This window comes from Haliotis rubra, unplaced genomic scaffold, assembly GCF_003918875.1.
Source record: "Haliotis rubra isolate DU_JTF1 unplaced genomic scaffold, ASM391887v1 Scf2039, whole genome shotgun sequence".
Lineage (NCBI taxonomy): Eukaryota > Metazoa > Mollusca > Gastropoda > Lepetellida > Haliotidae > Haliotis > Haliotis rubra.
Window position 1 is genome coordinate 6,527 of NW_025766047.1, and position 20,629 is coordinate 27,155.

General features: G+C 42.2%; 2 protein-coding genes across 4 annotated transcripts; both read right to left on the minus strand.

The window, feature by feature from the left end:
- Positions 1-1,037: 1,037 nt before the first annotated feature.
- Positions 1,038-15,423, minus strand: LOC124275889 (eukaryotic translation initiation factor 2-alpha kinase 1-like). 3 transcript variants are annotated; one of them, XM_046711574.1, is made up of 8 exons: positions 15,325-15,423; positions 10,434-10,489; positions 9,800-9,893; positions 8,866-8,947; positions 8,043-8,124; positions 4,765-4,831; positions 1,743-2,203; positions 1,038-1,123 (listed from the first exon to the last, which is right to left on the minus strand). In XM_046711574.1, the coding sequence occupies exons 3-7, from the start codon at positions 9,853-9,855 to the stop codon at positions 1,909-1,911; spliced, it is 582 nt and encodes a 193-aa protein (XP_046567530.1). In that variant the 5' UTR covers positions 9,856-9,893; positions 10,434-10,489; positions 15,325-15,423; the 3' UTR covers positions 1,038-1,123; positions 1,743-1,908. The 3 variants fall into 3 exon arrangements, with proteins under 3 accessions (XP_046567530.1, XP_046567529.1, XP_046567528.1); XM_046711573.1 differs by lacking the exon at positions 8,866-8,947 and having other exon boundaries at positions 4,765-4,825; positions 15,325-15,417; XM_046711572.1 differs by lacking the exon at positions 8,866-8,947 and having other exon boundaries at positions 15,325-15,417.
- LOC124275890 lies at positions 15,401-17,758 on the minus strand. The gene is made up of 3 exons (XM_046711575.1): positions 17,547-17,758; positions 15,855-16,040; positions 15,401-15,456 (listed from the first exon to the last, which is right to left on the minus strand). Exons 1-3 carry the CDS (start codon positions 17,635-17,637, stop codon positions 15,401-15,403), a joined length of 333 nt encoding a protein of 110 aa, XP_046567531.1. The 5' UTR covers positions 17,638-17,758.
- Between the last annotated feature and the right edge of the window lie 2,871 nt (positions 17,759-20,629).

Below are 20,629 nucleotides of genomic sequence, written 5' to 3' on the forward strand. Positions count from 1 at the left end.
ATGAAAATGCCTAAAATACTACATCCCTGGGCTGCTACTACCATTCAAGAACAGGCTACATTTCACCGCCCAGGACGGGTTATTTTCAACACGGACTGGCACATTCTCAAATTCACCTGCCCGACGGTTGGGTTAAAACTTAGACATGTATATGAAGATATTTTGTGGGCAGGTAAGTATTGGTCAGGGCTGGCAAGTTTTACATCTAACCAGCCCTGTGGTCTGGCTGAAAATTTTGGGAGTTTCATACCCTGGAGTATGGGCAAATTTGCATCCTAGGGTCATGAAAACAATTAAGAAACTCAAATTAAAGCTGGTCTTGTGAATGTGACTTACCTTCAGATCCCTATGCATTAGGCCCTGTGAGTGTATGTAATCAACCCCTCGTAGAAGTTGATGAAATATCCTCATATTATCACTACCAATTTTTTCAGATCTGAAATAGACAGTTTTATTTTATTTTCAGACATGTGAATTCTTACATTACTGTTCCAATATCAGTAGATAATAGAATCCCTCTCTACTGATTTGCAACAAGTGGCAGTAATAAGGCTCCGTAGCTCACATTCTTTTGATATCAACAGCATTCACATCAAATCCTACTTTCTCAACTACCAAAACTATTCCAAGGGAAAAAAACAATAAAAGATAAAAAAAATGTTTCCAAAAAAGAAATATTCCACTGCATGTAAATTTGCATCATCATCTGCGAATCAGCAACACAGCTAAACGATGGCGATGGAGACAGTCTATAGTTATGACTACAAAAACATCCCTGTTTAAATGTAGGATAACAATTGAGACCATTTCCAAATAAATAAGGCAAATATTCAATTGGTTAAATGACTTAACACATAAAATTCAAATCTAGATACATTTTGAAGGATCATTATACGCCTTACTTCATTTCAGAGAATCTTGACCAGTAAATGAGGACAACACATTAAAGTAATAATTGTTTCATAATATTATCCATTTTCAGGAGTTATTCACATTTTGCCACCATTCATCCACAAACAACGTCCTGACCTGGAGTCTCTTTGATTGCTTCATTCCTCTGCACCAGCCAGTCATCTAGGGTGAGACTACACAACTCCATTTGTATGTACAACGTGACACTGGTCTGCAAGCAGAAAGGGAAATATGCTAACTCTTCATGAGAACACTTGGGAAACAGATATTGCTCCAGGTCTTAGAATGTGGGAGTGGTCTGCAAAGGTATGCCAGTTAGGTAGAGTTACTTCCCTTTGAAAACAAGGACACATGTATTATTTATGAGTTATGATGTAACACATCATATTCTTTGGTTATCTGAATTCTCATTTACTCAATGATTGCGTCCCTTGGGCCTGACACTGATTTTAACACTATTTCAGTAGCGCAGAGTGTCATGTTGAAAGCCTAGGATCCACGAGCAGAAGAGAAGACATGTCAACCCATGCTCACTGTTAATTTTCATAGTCACATGGTTTTGGACCCTGATTTGGTGTCAATGATGAAGCTTCTTCTCTATCTCGGCAGTGGGGTAGCCTTGTGGTTAAAGTGTTCGCTCACCATGCCGAATACCCGGGTTCGATTCCTCACATGGTTACAATTTGTGAAGCCCATTTCTGGTGTCCCATGCTGTGATATTACTGGAATATTGCTAAAAGCGGCATAAAACCAAACCCCCTCACTCACACACTACTTTTCCATCTTGTAAGCTTGACATAGTGCTTCTAACAGCCAAAACACATACTCACATCAAAAGGTGAAATTTGCCCATAAAAATCATCTCGATCCATTGTGTTCCCAAAAGACTTCTCAGTACTAGGATTAGGTTCACAGCTGATGCTCCTGCGATACACCCTCCTTGTGCTTGTTATTGCCTTATTCTCTGTATAATGACTCTCGGTGAACATCACGTCACTACCAGTGTCGGTGTTGCGGTTTGGCTCTGCAACTCCAGGTGTCAATACTTTGGTGGCAGTGAAGAAACTGTTCGCACTTTTCTGTTGTTGGGACACACTCAACGACTTGGAATGTGATGCTTGAGGTATACAAAGATATTTGGATGTTAATTCTGTGTTGGGCCCTATTTCCAGAATTTGGATCCAGTTCGAGGATCTTTGGGCCTTGTCTGTCATCCAAGTCATCTCCTGTGTTGGTGCTTCCAAATACTATGCTGACACTTGCACTGTTGCCTTGGTGACCAAAGCTTGCACTGGAACAAGCAGTCATGGATATTTTCTAGTATAGTTATCCTTCTTTGGTGATGTATGCTGTTATATATGCAATAGAGTAAAAGTATACTTTCCATCCACTACATAGTCTTCTTATAAAGCGCATCAAATCCCTCTATTTTGAGCATTAGAGCCCACTACTGCAGAGGTCAGAGTCTTCTAGTGCAACACATCAGAACCCTCTATTGCAAAGGTCAGAGCCCAGTACTGCAAAGATCAGGGCCCACTACTGCAAACATCAGAACCCTCTATTGCAAAGGTCAGATCGCCTCTTTGGCAAACATCAGATTCCTCTATTACAAACATCTGAGCCCACTATTGCAAACATCAGGGTGCCATTATTGCAAACATCAGATCTACTTTTGTCATCCACTACAAACATTTTACTCATGAAACGTTAAAAAGATTAACAAACATCAGAGCAGACTATTGCAAAGGTCAGAGTCTTCTCTTGCAAACATCAGAGGACTCTTTTGACCTGATGTCTTTTACAAATATCAGAGGCCTTGTTTGCAAACATTAGAGACCCTCCTACAAACATCAGAGTCCTATATTGCAAAAAGTACAGACACCTATGGCAAACATTAGATCCCCTTTTACAAACATCAAAGCCCTGTTGCAAACATTAGATCCCCTTTACAAACATCAAAGCCCTCTGTTACAAACATTAGAGCCCCTTTCAAAAACATCAGCACCCTGTGGATCAAACACTAGATCCCTTTTACAAACATCAAAGCCCTGTTGCAAACATTAGATCCCCTTTACAAACATCAAAGCCCTCTGTTACAAACATTAGAGCCCCCTTTCAAAACATCAGCACCCTGTGGATGAAACACTAGGGCCCCTTTTACAACATAAAAGCCCTCTGTTACAAAAATTTGAGCCCCTTCCCAAAATATCAGCACCCTGTGTAACAAACACTAAACTCCCTCTAACAAACATCAGCACCCTCAGCTGCAAACATCATAAAACTATCACAAACATCAGCGTAATATTGAACTGATGTTCTAGTCATCTTAAACAACTACTCTTGTACCCATAAGGCCTAAAATTTTTGTTGTGGTTCCGATTACCCGACCAACACTTGAATTCTGGTGCCGACACTATTTTTCTAAGCGGATTGAATGAAATAAGCTTTCAGATACCATTGTTTTTATCCGGCGCTGACAGATATCTGTCATTCTGATAGAGAAAGTTGACATGATGGCCGCAAGCTTGATTGAATAAACAATTACATATTGATACATGTGTTATTAGTTTGTACTTTCCTTCTAAAATATATTTTAAAAAAAATCCTAACTACCTACCAAAATTTTAAAGAGGTGTAATCGGAACAACAACATTTTTTTTTTATTTGGCCTAAACACATACCGTGTATTACCGTCTATAAGCCAAATTTTGAAGATAAAAAAAAGTAGTCTGTAGAAGGGGGTCGGCTTATCTATGGGTTACACTTTCGTGAAACTTTTTTCCAGGGGTCAGAAAACAACATCGTATCACTTCACGTGAACAAACAACAGAAGACGACTTTGTCAGTAAAGACGTCAAATTTGCAATTAAACATCACTGGACAAGAATTTTTACCTTTTAAGTTCTAAGTTGTTTTTGCTGGGCATTGTATTATTTGCAGGGATTAAGATTACCGTGCGTATTTGAGCCGGAAATAGCAATCAGCTGTGCACACGTTTCCCGGTGATCAAGTTCAAACATGCACAATAATATGACGGGACGAATTCTGACGCAGTCATAAGTAAAACATAATACAGAATACTATTATTTAACCCAAAGAAATATATCCTAGCATTGTGTAATTTCAATTACAGTTTTTGCTCTATAAATGTAAAATATATATAATCAACACTAAGGTTATACGGACCCTCATGAACGTGGTAAGCGGAAGTTGTACGCACATGGAATGGGATAAAATAAGCAAGCCATTTAAATTCACACATTTTTACCGATGTTACTGTAAACTAGCAGTCCATGGAAAACGAGGCAGTAATCAGTTCGTGATTGTTGAATGGGGTAATACGGACTTTGGTTTTATGCCGCTTTTAGCAATATTCCAGCAACATCACGGCGGGGGACACCAGAAATGGGCTTCACACATTGTACCCATGTGGGGATTTGAACCCGGGTCTTCGGCGTGACGAGCAAACGCTTTAACCACTAGGCTACCCCAACGCCCCGAATGGAGTAATAGTTTGTTGCTACAATAAGTATGATATTTAGCGAAACAAAATATATTATCCATTTTCTGTTAACTACACTTCGTTTCGATGCGTGAGTAGACGCAATATATATGATTGTGAATTCTTTGAATAATGTGGACCAAAGTTATAATTATTGGTAACTGCCAGTTGTCTGTGGTCTGTGTTTGCCGCGATTAGGACCCCATCGCGGGGGATCGGCTTATGTACGAAACATACCATTTTGACACTGATTTTAAGGGTCAAGTTTGGGGGTCGGCTTATCTATGGTGTCGGCTTATAGACGGTAATATACGGTAACTGGCCCAGAAATGCTGCTTTTACACACTGACCTGTCTGTGGATGATGAACTGTCATCTGATGTGTGGCTGGTGTCGCTGGAGGTTTGAGGACCTGAAACTGAGGGAGGGAGGACATGAGAAAGGGAGGGAGAATTTGAGTGAGTGAGTNATTGAGTTATTATTTAACGTCACATCGGCAATATTTCAGCCATATCGTGACGAGAACATTTGACATGGAAATAGAAATATATATAGATATTATAAAAACCTGTCGACGAAGGACAGTAAAACAACTAGAATATCACAATTTGAAGTAAAACTAGCGTAGAAAGTTAAAACAAATAGCACTAATTGGACAATACAATATAAAAAGTGGCTAGAGATCGCAACAACTGAAGGGAGATCACCATACTAGGGAGAGAATTTGAGTGAGTATGGTTTTACACCACAGCAATATTCCAGCAACATCACGGCAGGGGACACCAGAAATGGGCTTCACACATTGTGCCCATATGGGGGAATCGAACCCGGGTCTTCGTGAGGATGTGAATAAGGAAATCAGAATTTTGAGTGACAAGATGAGGATCTGGGTGAGGACATAAGGAAGTGAGTGAGGTCATGAGGTCATGAGGACATGAGGATATGAGGTCAACAGTGAGGACATGAGTACGTGATTGGGGACATGATGTGAGTGAGGTCATGAGGTCATGACTGACTGATTGAGTTTAGTTTTACGCCGCTTTTAGCAATATTCCAGAAATATCACGCCGTCATGAGGTCATAGAGCACAACAGTGAGGACATGAGGATGTGATTGGGGACATGAGGATGTGAGTGAGGACATGAGGTCATGAGGGGGCAACAGTGAGGACATGAGTATGTGATTGGGGACATGATGTGAGTGAGGACATGAGGATGTCAGTGACGTCATGAGGTCATGAGGACAACAGTGAGGACATGAGTATGTGATAGGGGACATGATGTGAGTGAGGTCATGAGGACAACAGTGAGGACATGAGTATGTGATAGGGGACATGATGTGAGTGTGAGGTCATGAGGTCATGAGGACAACAGTGAGGACATGAGTACGTGATTGGGGACATGATGTGAGTGAGGTCATGAGGTCATGACTGACTGATTGAGTTTAGTTTTACGCTGCTTTTAGCAATATTCCAGAAATATCACGCCGTCATGAGGTCATGAGCACAACAGTGAGGACATGAGGATGTGATTGGGGACATGAGGATGTGAGTGAGGACATGAGGTCATGAGAGGGCAACAGTGAGGACATGAGCATGTGATTGGGGACATGATGTAAGTGAGGACATGAGGGATGTCAGTGAGGTCATGAGTATGTGATAGGGGACATGATGTGAGTGAGGTCATGAGGTCATGAGGACAACAGTGAGGACATGAGTATGTGATAGGGGACATGATGTGAGTGAGGTCATTAGGTCATGAGGACAACAGTGAGGACATGAGTATGTGATTGGGGACATGATGTGAGTGAGGTCATGAGGGATGTCAGTGAGGTCCTGAGGTCATAGGGACAACAGTGAGGACATGAGTATGTGATAGGGGACATGATGTGAGTGAGGTCATGAGGTCATGACTGACTGATTGAGTTTAGTTTTACGCCGCTTTTAGCAATATTCCAGAAATATCACGCCGTCATGAGGTCATGAGCACAACAGTGAGGACATGAGGATGTGATTGGGGACATGAGGATGTGAGTGAGGACATGAGGTCATGAGGGGCAACAGTGAGGACATGAGCATGTGATTGGGGACATGATGTGAGTGAGGGACATGAGGGATGTCAGTGAGGTCATGAGTATGTGATAGGGGACATGATGTGAGTGAGGTCATGAGGTCATGAGGACAACATTGAGGACATGAGTATGTGATTGGGGACATGATGTGAGTGAGGTCATGAGGATGTCAGTGAGGTCATGAGGGACAACAGTGAGGACACATGAGTATGTGATAGGGGACATGATGTGAGTGAGGTCATGAGGACAACAGTGAGGACATGAGTATGTGATAGGGGGCATGATGTGAGTGAGGTGCCAGGTCATGAGGTCATGAGGACAACAGTGAAGACATGAGTATGTGATAGGGGACATGATGTGAGTGAGGTCATGAGGTCATGAGGACAACAGTGAGGACATGAGGTATGTGTTAGGGGACATGGTGTGAGTGGAGGTCATGAGGTCATGAGGGACAACATTGAGGACATGAGTATGTGATAGGGGGACATGATGTGAGTGAGGTCATGAGGTCATGAGGGACAACATTGAGGACATGAGTATGTGATAGGGGACATGATGTGAGTGAGGTCATGAGGACAACATTGAGGACATGAGTAAGTGATAGGGGTCATGATGTGAGTGAGGTCAAGAGCACATAGGAGGTCAACAGTGAGGATATGAGTATGTGATTGGGGACATGATGTGAGTGAGGTCATGAGGTCATGAGGGACAACAGTGAGGATATGAGTATGTGATAGGGGACATGATGTGAGTGAGGTCATGAGGTCAGCAAGGGACAACAGTGAGGACATGAGTATGTGATTGGGGACATGATGAGTGAGGTCATGAGGGACAACAGTGAGGACATGAGTATGTGATTGGGGACATGATGTGAGTGAGGTCATGAGGTCATGAGGACAACAGTGAGGACATGAGTATGTGATTGGGGACATGATGTGAGTGAGGTCCATGAGGGACAACAGTGGGGACATGAGTATGTGATAGGGGACATGAGGATGTGAGTGAGGTCATGAGGTCATGAGGACAACAGTGAGGACATGAGTATGTGATTGGGGACATGATGTGAGTGAGGTCATGAGGTCATGAGCACATGAGGACAACAGTGAGGACATGAGTATGTGATTGGGGACATGATGTGAGTGAGGTCATGAGGTCATGAGAACATGAGGTCAACAGTGAGGACATGAGTATGTGATTGGGGACATGATGATGTGAGTGAGGACACTATTCTAGTTATAGCACAGAGGTATGCAAAAAATGAACTCTAGGCCAGTGACTGAAATTTGCAATGTTCCATGTCAGGGTACAGTGCCTCTTAAGTCACAGTCACAAAGTTTGGCCACTAAACCTTACAACTGCACAGGTTACTGCAGACCTGGGTCCTGATCCACAAAGCGTTTGTAACGTTAGGCCTGTCGTAACTCTGTAGTTTTTATAGGCTTATGAATGTCATAGCGCTACAAACCTTTTGTGGATCGGTACCCAGGTACTTCAACCAAGTTCAAAATACACATGTGATCGAAACGATGACTGAACCCAGATCATTACTTCATACTCACTGCCATGCTCTAGCCATGCTGCATTGTAGCCAACAATATTGCTGTGTGTGAGACCTGCCAATGCCTTTACTTCCCGTAATAGCTGAAATGTCAACAGAACAATAGCAGAAGTGGAACACTTTTTATGGATAGACAACTTCTTTGTTGCAGTAGTAGTTGCGACGTTCCGGTGTAGATCCTAACACCGTTATCAAGCAAATGATTTGCACAACACAACATTTGCACAAGGAGAAATATATACATGGCGGGTATTGGGTTTACACAATAGAAGAAGTTGATGATGTACAGTGTGTAGACATGGGACTTGTTGTGATAAGATATGATTGAAGCCAGTAGACAAAGGGTGGGTTATTCTTGATTAGGCTTGATTAGTTGATCGTAAACCGTGGGGATGTAATAACCTTGATCTCTGTTGATTGTGGGGTTGAGAAAGAAGTTGTCTATCCATAAAAGTGTTCCACTTCATCATACCACTAAATGCCACTTAAGGAAGAGGAACAATAGCATCATAACTGTCTAATCATGAGTGAGTGAGTTGTGTTTAAAGCTGTTTTGAACAGTATTCCAGTCATGACGGCGTGCCAGCTTAATGTCGGAGGAAATCCTAAAATGATGCAGGTGACAGATATTTACCACTTTAGTGTGGTGCTGGGAAATAGAGAAAAAATAATCAGGACAAACCAGGATTTGAAACAATTGTTATAGGCTTCTGGCATGCTAAAGGGACACAACTCTGCATGCAAACTGTTGCGCCTTAGACTACTTGGACAGCCATGTCCCCATCAAAACATGACAGTGCATAATAAAATGGATGAATATTTACTTTTGAGTGTCGTCCTGCATTTCTATGTGAAAACTTGACTTTTTTCACAGCATACTCTCGTCCATCTAGATGATTTTTTGGCCTGAAACATATAAAAGCATGGATAATCTCAACATCGCATTGTTTGTTATTGTGGCAGTTATTCTTTCAAATTCCTTTTTCATGAGTGAATGAATATGGTTTTACGCTGCTTTTAGCAAAATTCCAGCAATATCATGGTGGGGTACACCAGAAATTGTCTTCACATTGTACCCATGTATGGAATCGAACCCGGGTCTTCAGTGTGGACGCTTTAACCATTAGGCTACCTCATCCCCCCTTATTTCATGCTATGACTCTTCACAATGAGATCCTCAATTTACTCTATCTGAGGGGTGACTGGGTGGATCAATGGTTAAAGCGTCCGCCTGTCACTCTGAAGACATGGGTTCAATTATGGTGCGATTTCGCTATCAACAACCTGCACTGATGCACGTTAAACATGGCTGGTGCAGGTTACTTTTTAGTAACAGGTTGCACCAGGAGCGGGTAACAAGAAATTCTCCAATATCTTATAGGTGTCATTGTGTGTCTAGATGGGAAGTAAGTGACTCCAACATTTGTGTAAATCAGTTATGTAGAAGTAATCATATAATTGAGATTTATAAATAAAGGTGATGCAAAATTGAAACAGAATCATTCATCATTTATCATCATGGGGTCAGGGTTTTGAAGAATGTATCTGAGACTGAGTACTTGACATGAAAATAGCTAAACAAGTATGTGTGATACTTTTTATAACCAGTGACATTATTTTATGGTGCAACTCAAATTTTAATGGTGTAGCCAAAGCCATAAGCTAGGTTGCACTCGGTGCAGGTACTGAAAAACACACCCCAAAATCACACGCTGAATCATCCATGCCTTTTAGTGTGGAAACATATAAAAGTATTACCTTGAATACTGAACCGAATCCTCCTTTCCCAAGACGACAGATTTCAACAAATTCATGTCTGTACCTAAAGTCCTGCATGGCTAGACTCTGAATGCTGTGGGTTAGCAGTGGTATTTCAGGCATCGCAAATGCAAAAGTCAGTAGATTCTTAAAATGGAAAATTGCGCCAATATTCCTCCATTTCCTAGTTTAAGGGTTTTGGCTGTTAATACAATCCTGTGTGAACTCCATTCCCCGTTTGTTTTTTTATATGGTAACAATTGATCCTTTTTGAGTCATGTTCTGAGTGCATGAGACATAAGATCAGAAAAATTTACCTTAACATTAAATTTAGAGGGTTTGTATAATTATGACTACTGAGACAACATCCTCCAGCAGTCCTAGATCGTAAGTTCAACATCTTGGCTACCGGTTCGGATTAAGAGCAAAAGGAAGTCAATAATGCTTCATACTTGTCATAAAGGTGATTAAAGTGGGGATTGGTTGGTCCGTCCCTGTAAGTCGATGGTTGGGTATCATGACATGGGCTGTTCATCACGTCACTAACTTCTTCTAAGCACTATTTCAATCAAATATGAAGACTACATACTGCAGACATTATTTGTTTTAAAGTTTTACTGAACTACATGCTTACCTTGGTGTGTTGGCCCAGTGAACCGGCATGAGTATTGGGAATACACTAGTGACTTGCTGAAAATAAGGAAAATAGACAGAGTTGAATTCATAAAGTGAAAAATCACCAAGTTTTAACTGACATGGTAGACTAATGATGTAATTTTCTGAATAAAATTGATATTTTATACTTATCCTGACTCATGCTTTTTTGCTTGTCTCCTTCCTCTTGCGAACGTTAGTGGAACACTTGTATCTCCTATTGAAGCTCCCTTCAATAAAAAACAGACGTAAAATCACTACTCACCAAGAGTTATCTGTCTGGCCGTTTTGGCGGGAAAGCGGCGCCACCGTACTCCCATGCTTCACTCTCTCCGAATTATGAGCCCGACACTTTAATTTACAGGGAAATCCAAAGTGTCTAGCTGGGAGGTTGGGAGGGCTTACCTCATGAGTCAGGATAAGTATAAAATATCAATTTTATTCAGAAAATTACATATATTTCCTTATCCTTTTCCTTATCCTATATCTTGCTTGTAGAATCCGTCGGATTTGGTGGTGGGTCAAGCCACTTCTGGATTCCATGTAGTGATTTACGTCTTACATACCCCCCTATGGGAACTTCCTGGTAGCACTTCTTTTACTGCTAGGCTCTGCTGCTGCTGTAACCCTTCACTTCCAGCTTTCTCTGATGGGGGGACCACAATTGTTAACTTTTGGTCCTTGCTTCTGTTAACATTTTATGTGGATTTTGCAACTCCATCTCTTGATGCGAGCACCAAGTGGAGAAGCGACCCTTTCCTGTACGAGTATGTCCTTACAAGTACTGGGTCATATAGACTCTAAAGCTGAACTCTCCTGAGTGTAGGCTTTTGCAAGTCATGTGATAAAAGGGCGAGACTCCGTCTCAGCGCCTTTGTGGGACTGTCAATTGTTGTGCTACAACAAGTGGGCCGAAATGGTGAATGCCAGAGACGTCCTCGGTGACGATGTCCCTCAGGTAGTGGTTGGCAAACAGCATGTCCCATTTCCAGAAGCAGCCCTCCATTATCGTCCTGATAGAGCAATTCCCATGTAGAGCGAGTGTTGACGCCAGAGCTCTAACTTCATGTGGGTTGGAGGCTCTTGGAGGATCAAGTCCTGCTGCTTTGTAGGCCCGTAGTATGACAGTTCTGATCCAGATTGATATCTTAGTGCGGAAGACCTCCGTCTGTGTCGCTGTCGATATCGGGACGAAAAGACGCTTGAATTTCCGTCTCCTGGACCTGGATCTTGTAGGTAGACTTGCAATGCTCTCACTGGGCACAAGGATAGGTCCTGCGTATCCTGTGGTCCAAGGACTGATGATAGTGTTGGGACGTGGAACTGTCTGTCCCATCTCAGTCCCATATGCACGATGTTTTGATTTTCATCAAATCGTGTTCTCTCGAAGTCCAGAGCATGTATTTCCGACATCCTTGCTGCTGTTGCTAAGGCGATCAGGAACAGCGTCTTCTACGTCAAGAACTCGAAGGATGTCCTCTCTAATGGTTCGTAGATGTCACTGGTGAGATGTCGTAGAACTACGTTGAGGTCCCACGCCGGAGCTTTAAATCTCTGTTGTTGGTCCTCCAATTTAAAAGGGCGTAGTAAGGCCAGTAACTCTGGTACTTTCGTCAGTTGCACTCGTCCTCATGGTGATGACTGAGCTCAATGCCGCTAGGTATGTTGAGAGTGTTGACCCTTTTAACCGCTTCGTTTGTCTAGGTGACAAAGGTAGTCCGCCACTTTAGGGTGTGTCGCTTTTATGGCTGTGAAGCCGGTCCTCAAAGCGTATGTCTCGAAGCTTCGCCACTTGTCGTCGTACAAGTTGCGTGTAGACTTGCGTAGAGCTAGTGTGACAGCTTTCGCTGCCCTGGCGGAACATCCTCTCTTGTTCAAGCATGCCTTGATACAGTCCACACATGTAGCCGGAACACCTCTGGGTTGCCGTGCGCCTCCTTTGTGTGAGGATGTACTAGTAGATTCGTCCACTCTCGTAGTTGCAGTTGAGGCAGTCCTAGTTCTTGTATGAGAATGGGGAACCATATTTTCGCTGAACAGTAAAGTGCGACCAAAATCAGTTGCAGGTCCTTCGTCTGACTGATTTTCTGCAACACCCTCGGTATTAGAGCTGGTGGTGGAAACGCGTAAGCGTTTAGTCCTTCCCAGGAGATGCTTAGAGCGTCCGTTGCCCATGCTCGTGGATCTGGTATTGGTGAGACGAATGTTATCAGTTGATTGTTGAATCTTGTGGCGAAGAGGTCTATTAGTGGTGCTCCCATCTCTTGTATGATCTGCTTGAAGATCTCTGGATGTAGCATCCATTCTGTTGAGGATGGCTGCGTTGGACGGGATAGTGCATCTTGTCTGTTATGCTGGCCAGTTGAAAGCAGAGGTCCAGAAGGTTCGCCGACCTTGTTGATCCTTCTGTGTATGTAGAACGCCACTGTGGAGTTGTCCGTATGTACCGTCAGATGAGCATTCTTCAAAATGCTGGTCCAGTGGAGTATGGCGTTTATCACTGCTTTCATTTCCAGCATGTTGATGTGCAGATCTTTCTCGTCTATGGTCCATATCCCAGCTGACACTTCGTTGTCGAGGTGTGCTCCCCAACCTTGGAGAGATGCGTCCACATAGAGATGCGTCTTGCACTCCGGCTCTGCTAAATAGGTGCTTCTGCGACCATCCGATCTCTGAGTCCACCATATTAGATATGGTTTTAGTTTGTCCGGGAATCCGAAGGGGTCCGGATCGTCCAGTTGTACATTCACGAATGAGGCCTTCGCGAAGGCCTTCGCGAAGGCTGTTCATCTGAGTCGTCATCTGAAGATGAGCGTGCCGTCCTGCGCAGATCTGCTCCTGGTTCTGGGTGTCGCTTCGCTGGAGGGCCTCTCCGATGTCTCGTCAGTGTTGGGTCCTTCGTGCAGGTCCAGGTCGTCTCTGCGGGTGATGACTTTGAAGGCCCTGGGTTGAAGATCTGCGATGATTGTAGAGCTGCCCTCTCTGCGCTGGTAGCGATATGGTCCAGGGATCGCTCATCTGCCGCCAGCGTAGATGGTAACTCGCTGCTGCATGAAGACCCTGGGTTGAACGTCTGCGATGATTGTAGAGCTGCCCTCTCTGCGTTGATAGCGATATGGTCCAGGGATCGCTCATCTGCCGCCCTCGGACTGCGTGCTGTATCTCTGGGATGATCAGCAGCGGCTCATCATGAAGTCATCTCTCTTCCATCGGGACGATGTCGGCCGAAAGGTCCCTGTAGTCTGCGCAGAAGTCCCCGTAGAGCTGCTAGACGTCTTAGGGGTGTGAGGCTTCATTCTGCGTAGAGGATGGCTTCTTCTTCTTCGTCTGCGTTGAGGGGTTGTCCGATGTAGAAGACCTCTTCTTCGAAGTAATGGCGGACAACATCCCACGCCCATCCTCCGAGGACACCTCCGGCAGGTCACTGGATGGAAGTAAGTCGTCTGACAGCAGTAGACAGCTCGTGAGGGACTCAGCCGGTTTATCCATGACTTGTAAAAGTCGCCTGGATTGTCGCTAGTACGTCTAAGTACAGAGAAAAATTATTTATTAATTTGAATTTCTGTTAAATGCTGATAAAGATTACATCGATAGCTGGAAGTACATGTTGTTGTGCAGCTAGGGCACAGTCAATGCGGGTTTGCAGCAGCGAACCTAAACCTACAACGAAAACAGGTTTTCATGAAATGTAAACAACTGAACAATCACGTTAAAATTTTTTGAATAAACAGTGACATACGAATAAATTTCAAACCATATTGTTGAAGGATACTCCCTAAACCCCTATAAAGGTAATTTATAGGGTAATAACTAAATAATCAAAGGATATAGTGCCGTATTGGAGACACAGGTGCTCTCCCAACCGTCCACTAGGGCGAAGAAGGAGAGAGTGAAGCATGGGAGTACGGTGGCGCCGCTTTCCCGCCAAAACGGCCAGACAGATAACTCTTGGTGAGTAGTGATTTTACGTCTGTTTTTTATTGAAGGGAGCTTCAATAGGAGATACAAGTGTTCCACTAACGTTCGCAAGAGGAAGGAGACAAGCAAAAAGAGCATGAGTCAGGATAAGGAAAAATTTTAGTTTTTAAGACAAGATTACTGATGAAGGAGCCTGATGTCCCTGTCAGACAATATTTTGGAAGATTACTTCAAAGGACTAGTGCAAACCTCCTTCTCTTGTCCTCACAATTTCAAGCTAGCCATGCATGAACAAGACAAAAATGTTCTTTATGTTTTCATTTTCAGTCCTTTCTAAGGGGCCGTTCATAATTTGTGGCTAGGGGAGTGATGATGAATTTTATGGAGAAGCATGTACAATGTGAATGCCCCCATAAAATTAATGCACAAAGTAAGTAACCCCTGCATGTCATGTACAAAAGTAATGACTCCTCTCCCCACCCTTCCAATAATTTTTTAAGCATTATTTTTTAAATATACATATGTACAAAATTGCTGAACCACCCCAATCCCCAGTATATGTGTACAAAATAGAGGATCCCTACCTCCCCCAGAACAAAATGGGTGACCCCACCCCTTAAAAATTATAACACTGAATGGTACTAGCTTTTGTTTGTTTGTTGTTTAACTCCGCACTCAGAAATATTATAGCTACATGGCGGTGGTCTGTGAGTAATTGAGTCTGGACCAGACAATCCAGTGATCAACAGCATGAATATCGATGTCAACCAGGTCAGCAAGTCTAACTAACCGATCCTGTTAGTTACCCCTATGAGACCAATTCTAACCTAGATCTTCACCGGTTAATGGTTCTAGCTAATGAGGGATGACATCACTTGACTTGCACTTGTTTGTAGAAAATTTTCCTAACCTCAGGCTAACAGAGCAGCATGAATTTTCAAGACTTGTCTTACCTTGAACATGTCTCGCTTTGCCTTGTGTATCATGTTATTGAGGGTGAGTCGGTATCGGGCTCTAGAACTACTCATTTCATCTGTGAAGGTCAGAGGAGATAACCCTCAACTTTGCCAACTGTTGACATATCTCTATAACAAACAATAATTTATCATTTAAGTAAAGCATTTATCCATGACATCAGCTTATGACTTAAAATGATATATGTCATACCCAATGGCATATGTATGCACATTAGAAACTGGGTAACCTTGAAAGTAGGACTTTTCTCCTCCCACAAGACATTTCAAGTGAAAACATGTATCACTACGCATGGTATATACATAAGATTTTGACAAGTTTCTGATGTTAATTTTGATGGATGCATTTCTTAAAATCGAAACAGTAATGTGAAAATAAAAATAGAATTCATCACGAGTGCTGTTTAATTGTCAAAATATGCATGGTGTAACCAGTGCATGGGTTACCGGAACCAAGCCAAGGCAACAAGAATGTCCCTCTACAATGCATATAAAGACTTAAATCTTACTGTTAAAAAGTTGATCCGCCATGTGTGGATCCTTAACAGCCATGACGCACATCTGTTCTAGGAGAGATGTGATCAACAGGTGGGTCTGAACTGGCCCTGGTGAGACAATCTCTTGTGGCTCCCCATGTACATCTGGTACATGTGGTATGCGCTGATGATTGCCACTGACGCCTCCCAAATCAGACTCTGAAAACATTTAAATGAGAATGACTGACACGGATGTAATAATCTTCAATGCTAAACGTTAAATGCAAATATACAAACACTGTTTTGTCGATGTTTGAAGGACATATGTAAATACTTTTAGATAGCCGAGATCTGACACAACAACAAAATGCTGACTAAAAACAAATGCACAGGGACCAAGGTAGACTAAGGCTTAGTCTCTGAATATATATAATTTTGATAGTAACAAACAAGCCCATTTAAATTGAAAAGGAGCCCTAGGGAGACCAGAGATTCAGACCTGAACCTGGGGAAATCTAGACTTGCTTCGTTTAGGTTCTAGCACTACAGGGAAGGCTAGACTGTAGGGAAAATAATGTGGTTCAGGGACTGTGAGACAGACTAGGACCAAGGTTTTACTTCAATACAACCGTATGTTCAGGCTGTAGGGAAAATAATGTGGTTCAGGGACTGTGAGACAGACTAGGACCAAGGTTTTACTTCAATACAACCGTATGTTCAGGACTTGCAGGTTTGACACAATGGTGTTAGGCTGTGAAATGTTTTTAATAACAATTTGAGCTAACAGTAAGATGAACAACGGTGAAAGATCTATGGATATACAACTTCTTTATTATTATGTAAGCGACATTTCAGTGTCGATGCTAAAACCATTATCAAACAATACATTAATAATAAAAGAAGTATATCCATAGAATTCTCTCTATTGTCAATCACATCAACTTCTAAATACCACTCAAAGACATCAACAGTAATATGTGAACAAATACGCCTAACACTTCCACCAGAGCAATTTCCTTTGGGTACTTGGATCCTAAATAGGACAATCCTGATCAGTGGTATTCATGTGACAGAATGTTTATGACAATTCCAATAAAAGTCCATGGTTACCCTACATCTTACTAATATTCACATTTAATTTCTGACTATGCAAACACAACTTCTGACCTTGAGTTGGGAATACGCTTCAGTGTATGCATGATCAGATTGTCTTATACATGTACCTCAGGGTAGAAATAACCCATTGCCCGACGTCCGAGTCCAGTGTTTGTTTCTGTCGGGCAAGCACATTTGTATATCACACTGTACCGGTGTCCAGTTGACTTTCCAATGTTAATTATGTTGTTTATTTAAAAATCAACAAGAAAACTGGCCGGTACAGTGGAAAAATTATCAGGGCAAGTGAGTTTACATGTGCCACTGTACCGGAGCACACTAGCAATTTTAAAAGTTATTTCCACCCCTGTACCTAATTGTTTTACCAGGGCTCTGGTCAAACAACTCACAATGCGAGATTTTGAACACAGTTCATGAGATTTATAGTGGGTACCAGACTAGGGTTGGGTAATAGGGTTTGGAGTAAACGGGTAGTAAATTTGGACCTGCCTCATCCCTAACCAACATGCACTACACTAATACACTGAATTCTTTCTACAATCCAATATTAAAACTCCACTTCTAGTTCCAATCTGATGAAATAGTTTACATTCCCAGAAAAATAATCACCATCTTGGTTCCTGAAGGGCTGCAGATCCCCGTTTCTTGAGAATGCAGTCTTAGTTCCCAAACTTCTCGTTAAGCTCTTGTTGCCAGGCATTCTTCGTCTGCTACAAATATATTCTGCATCTTAATCATGCAAATATCATCGATATCAGATTCACATAAATGGAGATCAAGAAAGGGTAATAATTGTTTCTCATCGCATATGTATCGACTTCATGACTGCTGAAACAACATAAAACAATATTCTGTTAAGTCATCGCTGAGCCGGAGTGTGACATTACGCATGAAATGTTACAGAAGTTCACAAGGTTCGATCCTTATTTGTGGGATATACAAGTATATTGTCTAAATGCGCTTCTTTTGTGCCAGGTCTTAGTTATATGTCTGTAGTTGTAAGAAATATTTCCATAAATCACCTCAGACTTCAAAGTTAAAAATATTTTACTTTACATGACACTTCAGCACATAACTAAGACAGCGACTAAAGGGTGTCTGAAATCTAGGCATCTTTGAAGTCACATCGCTAATAGTGCCGAAGCTTTGATAAGCCGCTTGCTTGGTATTTTCAATTTGGATTTATGCCATTTTGACTCAAAATCGGACCTAATCCTGTGCACGAATACAAACAATGACTTATTGCTGTTTATTTTGCATCGAAGAACTTCCCATATATATCGTAAAGAAATAAGAATCATTTGCCACAGCAAGTGAATAAATAAAACGTAAATATCGTAATTACAGGCGACAAAAGTTAGATGTAGAAACATGCACGGTTACCTTGATCCAGGTGAGGTGAGGTGAAATTGAGTTTTACGTCGTGCTTGAGAATATTTCGCTCAATTGACGACGTGCATGCCTGTGTATGTGCGGCTGCTTGTACCTAGCCCAGACTTAAGCTGGTTTTATAATGCTAGCCCACTGAGATACCATGCCGCAGTGAAGCATGAATACCCCACTCAATATTATAAGTCGTGTCTGTTTCTCAGCGTAAATTGTTTTGGTCGTTTCATATGAATGATCAGCCAAGATAATATGCGTAGCTGATGATAGGTAAAGGCCGGTTCTGCCCCCACCTGAACGATGGAGCCGAGCTAATTATAGAAATGCGTCATGACAAGGTGTGGTGCAATACACGGGCTATGTATAGTAGAGGGAATCCCTTGACTAAAGATAGCGAGAGAGGCGCGAGCTACGATCTAACGTGATTGTTTCCATCCTGGCTGAGGTTAGAAGTGAAAAAACTTAGACTAAAGATAATGACAAGCTATGAATGCGGTAGCTCTTTATAAATGTTCATAGGTAATGGTTTGATATTCTAACAAGTCAAGTAGGACTATATTATAGGAAAAGAATGTTATTGTGAACCCCATTGAGAGGGAAACTGGGTCGAACATAGCGAGACGCTGGCTCGCTTCAGACGCCTATTGTATACAAAACCCTAATGGATCATTCATAGCCTTACACTGATGCTTATAAAACCAGGTGGTTATTGTTAGAAATGTAAAACCTAGTCTAAAGTGAGAAAGGTTATATATTGGGATCATTGGTAGGAAGGAAATAATACGGATTTTCTCAATTATATATACTTTTCTGTAACGGTATGCGCGATCCAGTTCTGTATGTATGGGATTCTATCTTTCGTAGACAGTGTGTGCAGGTTGAAACATGAGTAGAAATGAGTGAAGAGTGATGGTGTCAACTAAGCAGTTATCTCCCTTCCCAATTTCATTTCAAAGAGATTACTAATGTTCACTTATGCTGGTTGCATGTTTTCTATATAAATGAGTCAAGAGCGGTTGGCGGGTTATTCAAACTGCTGTCAGCACGGAGTAAGGACCGCGAGGGAGCTCTCTTCACATACTGCAGTGTGAAAGAAACATTTTGAAAGGTGGGCGAACAGCACCACTGCGTAACCAACACATTTTCAGAGTAATATCAATCAAGTTTATGTGAATGGGGGTTATTTAAAATATATAATACTATTTCGCTGGCCCCATATTGTAGGCTACAATGCGTAATTGTATAAGTTACATTATAAAATACACCCTCGTGTGTATAGAGTCGATAGTATTTAACACACTACCTCTTGTATTACAGGATGTCAGAAAAACAAAGGTTTCTGGACTGTGGATTCTCTTTGTATGATTTAGAGAAATGGGCTGCAGACAATGGATTGATACATGATGCCGATGTGAATTTAAAACGTATTGAACTGCTTGCAAATAACATTAGCCATAGGGAAAATGTGATACCCTCTCAAGCACAGCACACTTGTCATACATGCGCTTAGAGGCTCTCGGCTAACATGCGCTAAGACATTCACACAGAAAAGAAATCTTCTCCGCCATGTTAGGACAGTGCACAACAACGAGAGATATAACTGTGAGCAATGTGGAAAAATGTTATTCCCGCCTGACGCACTTCAAAGTCACAAATGTGAAACTACTATTAAGAGGAAGGGAAGTGAAACAGCAGCAGAACCGCCGGCAAAACGTTCCTGTCTACATCCACTGAACACGGATTCTAATGTACCAGCCAGATTTCATACGTGTAATTTTTGTGGAAAAGTACAAATGTTTGCAACCCGGGGGAAATTGTTCTGCGAATACTGTGCTCATCGGGGAAGGGAATGCATGAATTGTCACCGTCCTCTCCCTGAGCGCTTCAACAGTGAGCGTGTGAACCAGTGCGACAGCTGTGTGAGGAGACGCCTGTAGCGACCAAAACTGGGATACGACCAGAACTGGGATAAACCGATCTAAATAATTGTTTGTCGATCAAATACATAGTTGACAGTAAGACGTATAATTCTCCATATTAGTTATCCCAGTTCTGGTCGCAACAGACGAGAACGCACATTTCTACAGTCAAAGCTGACACGCCCTAGCTTTTAAAATACTTCAAGTATTGTCTTATCATGATGCATTCATTCAATACAAAATCATTCTATTTAGTTTGAGAGTAGGGAGTAATTCATGGGCTGCTTATTCCACCATATTAACAGAGGTTGTTTACACCCGCGAGAAATCTCCAGGCTAACTGTCGACAGAAACCTGCCAGAGCAGTCCCCTCGCCCCTCATCCTCG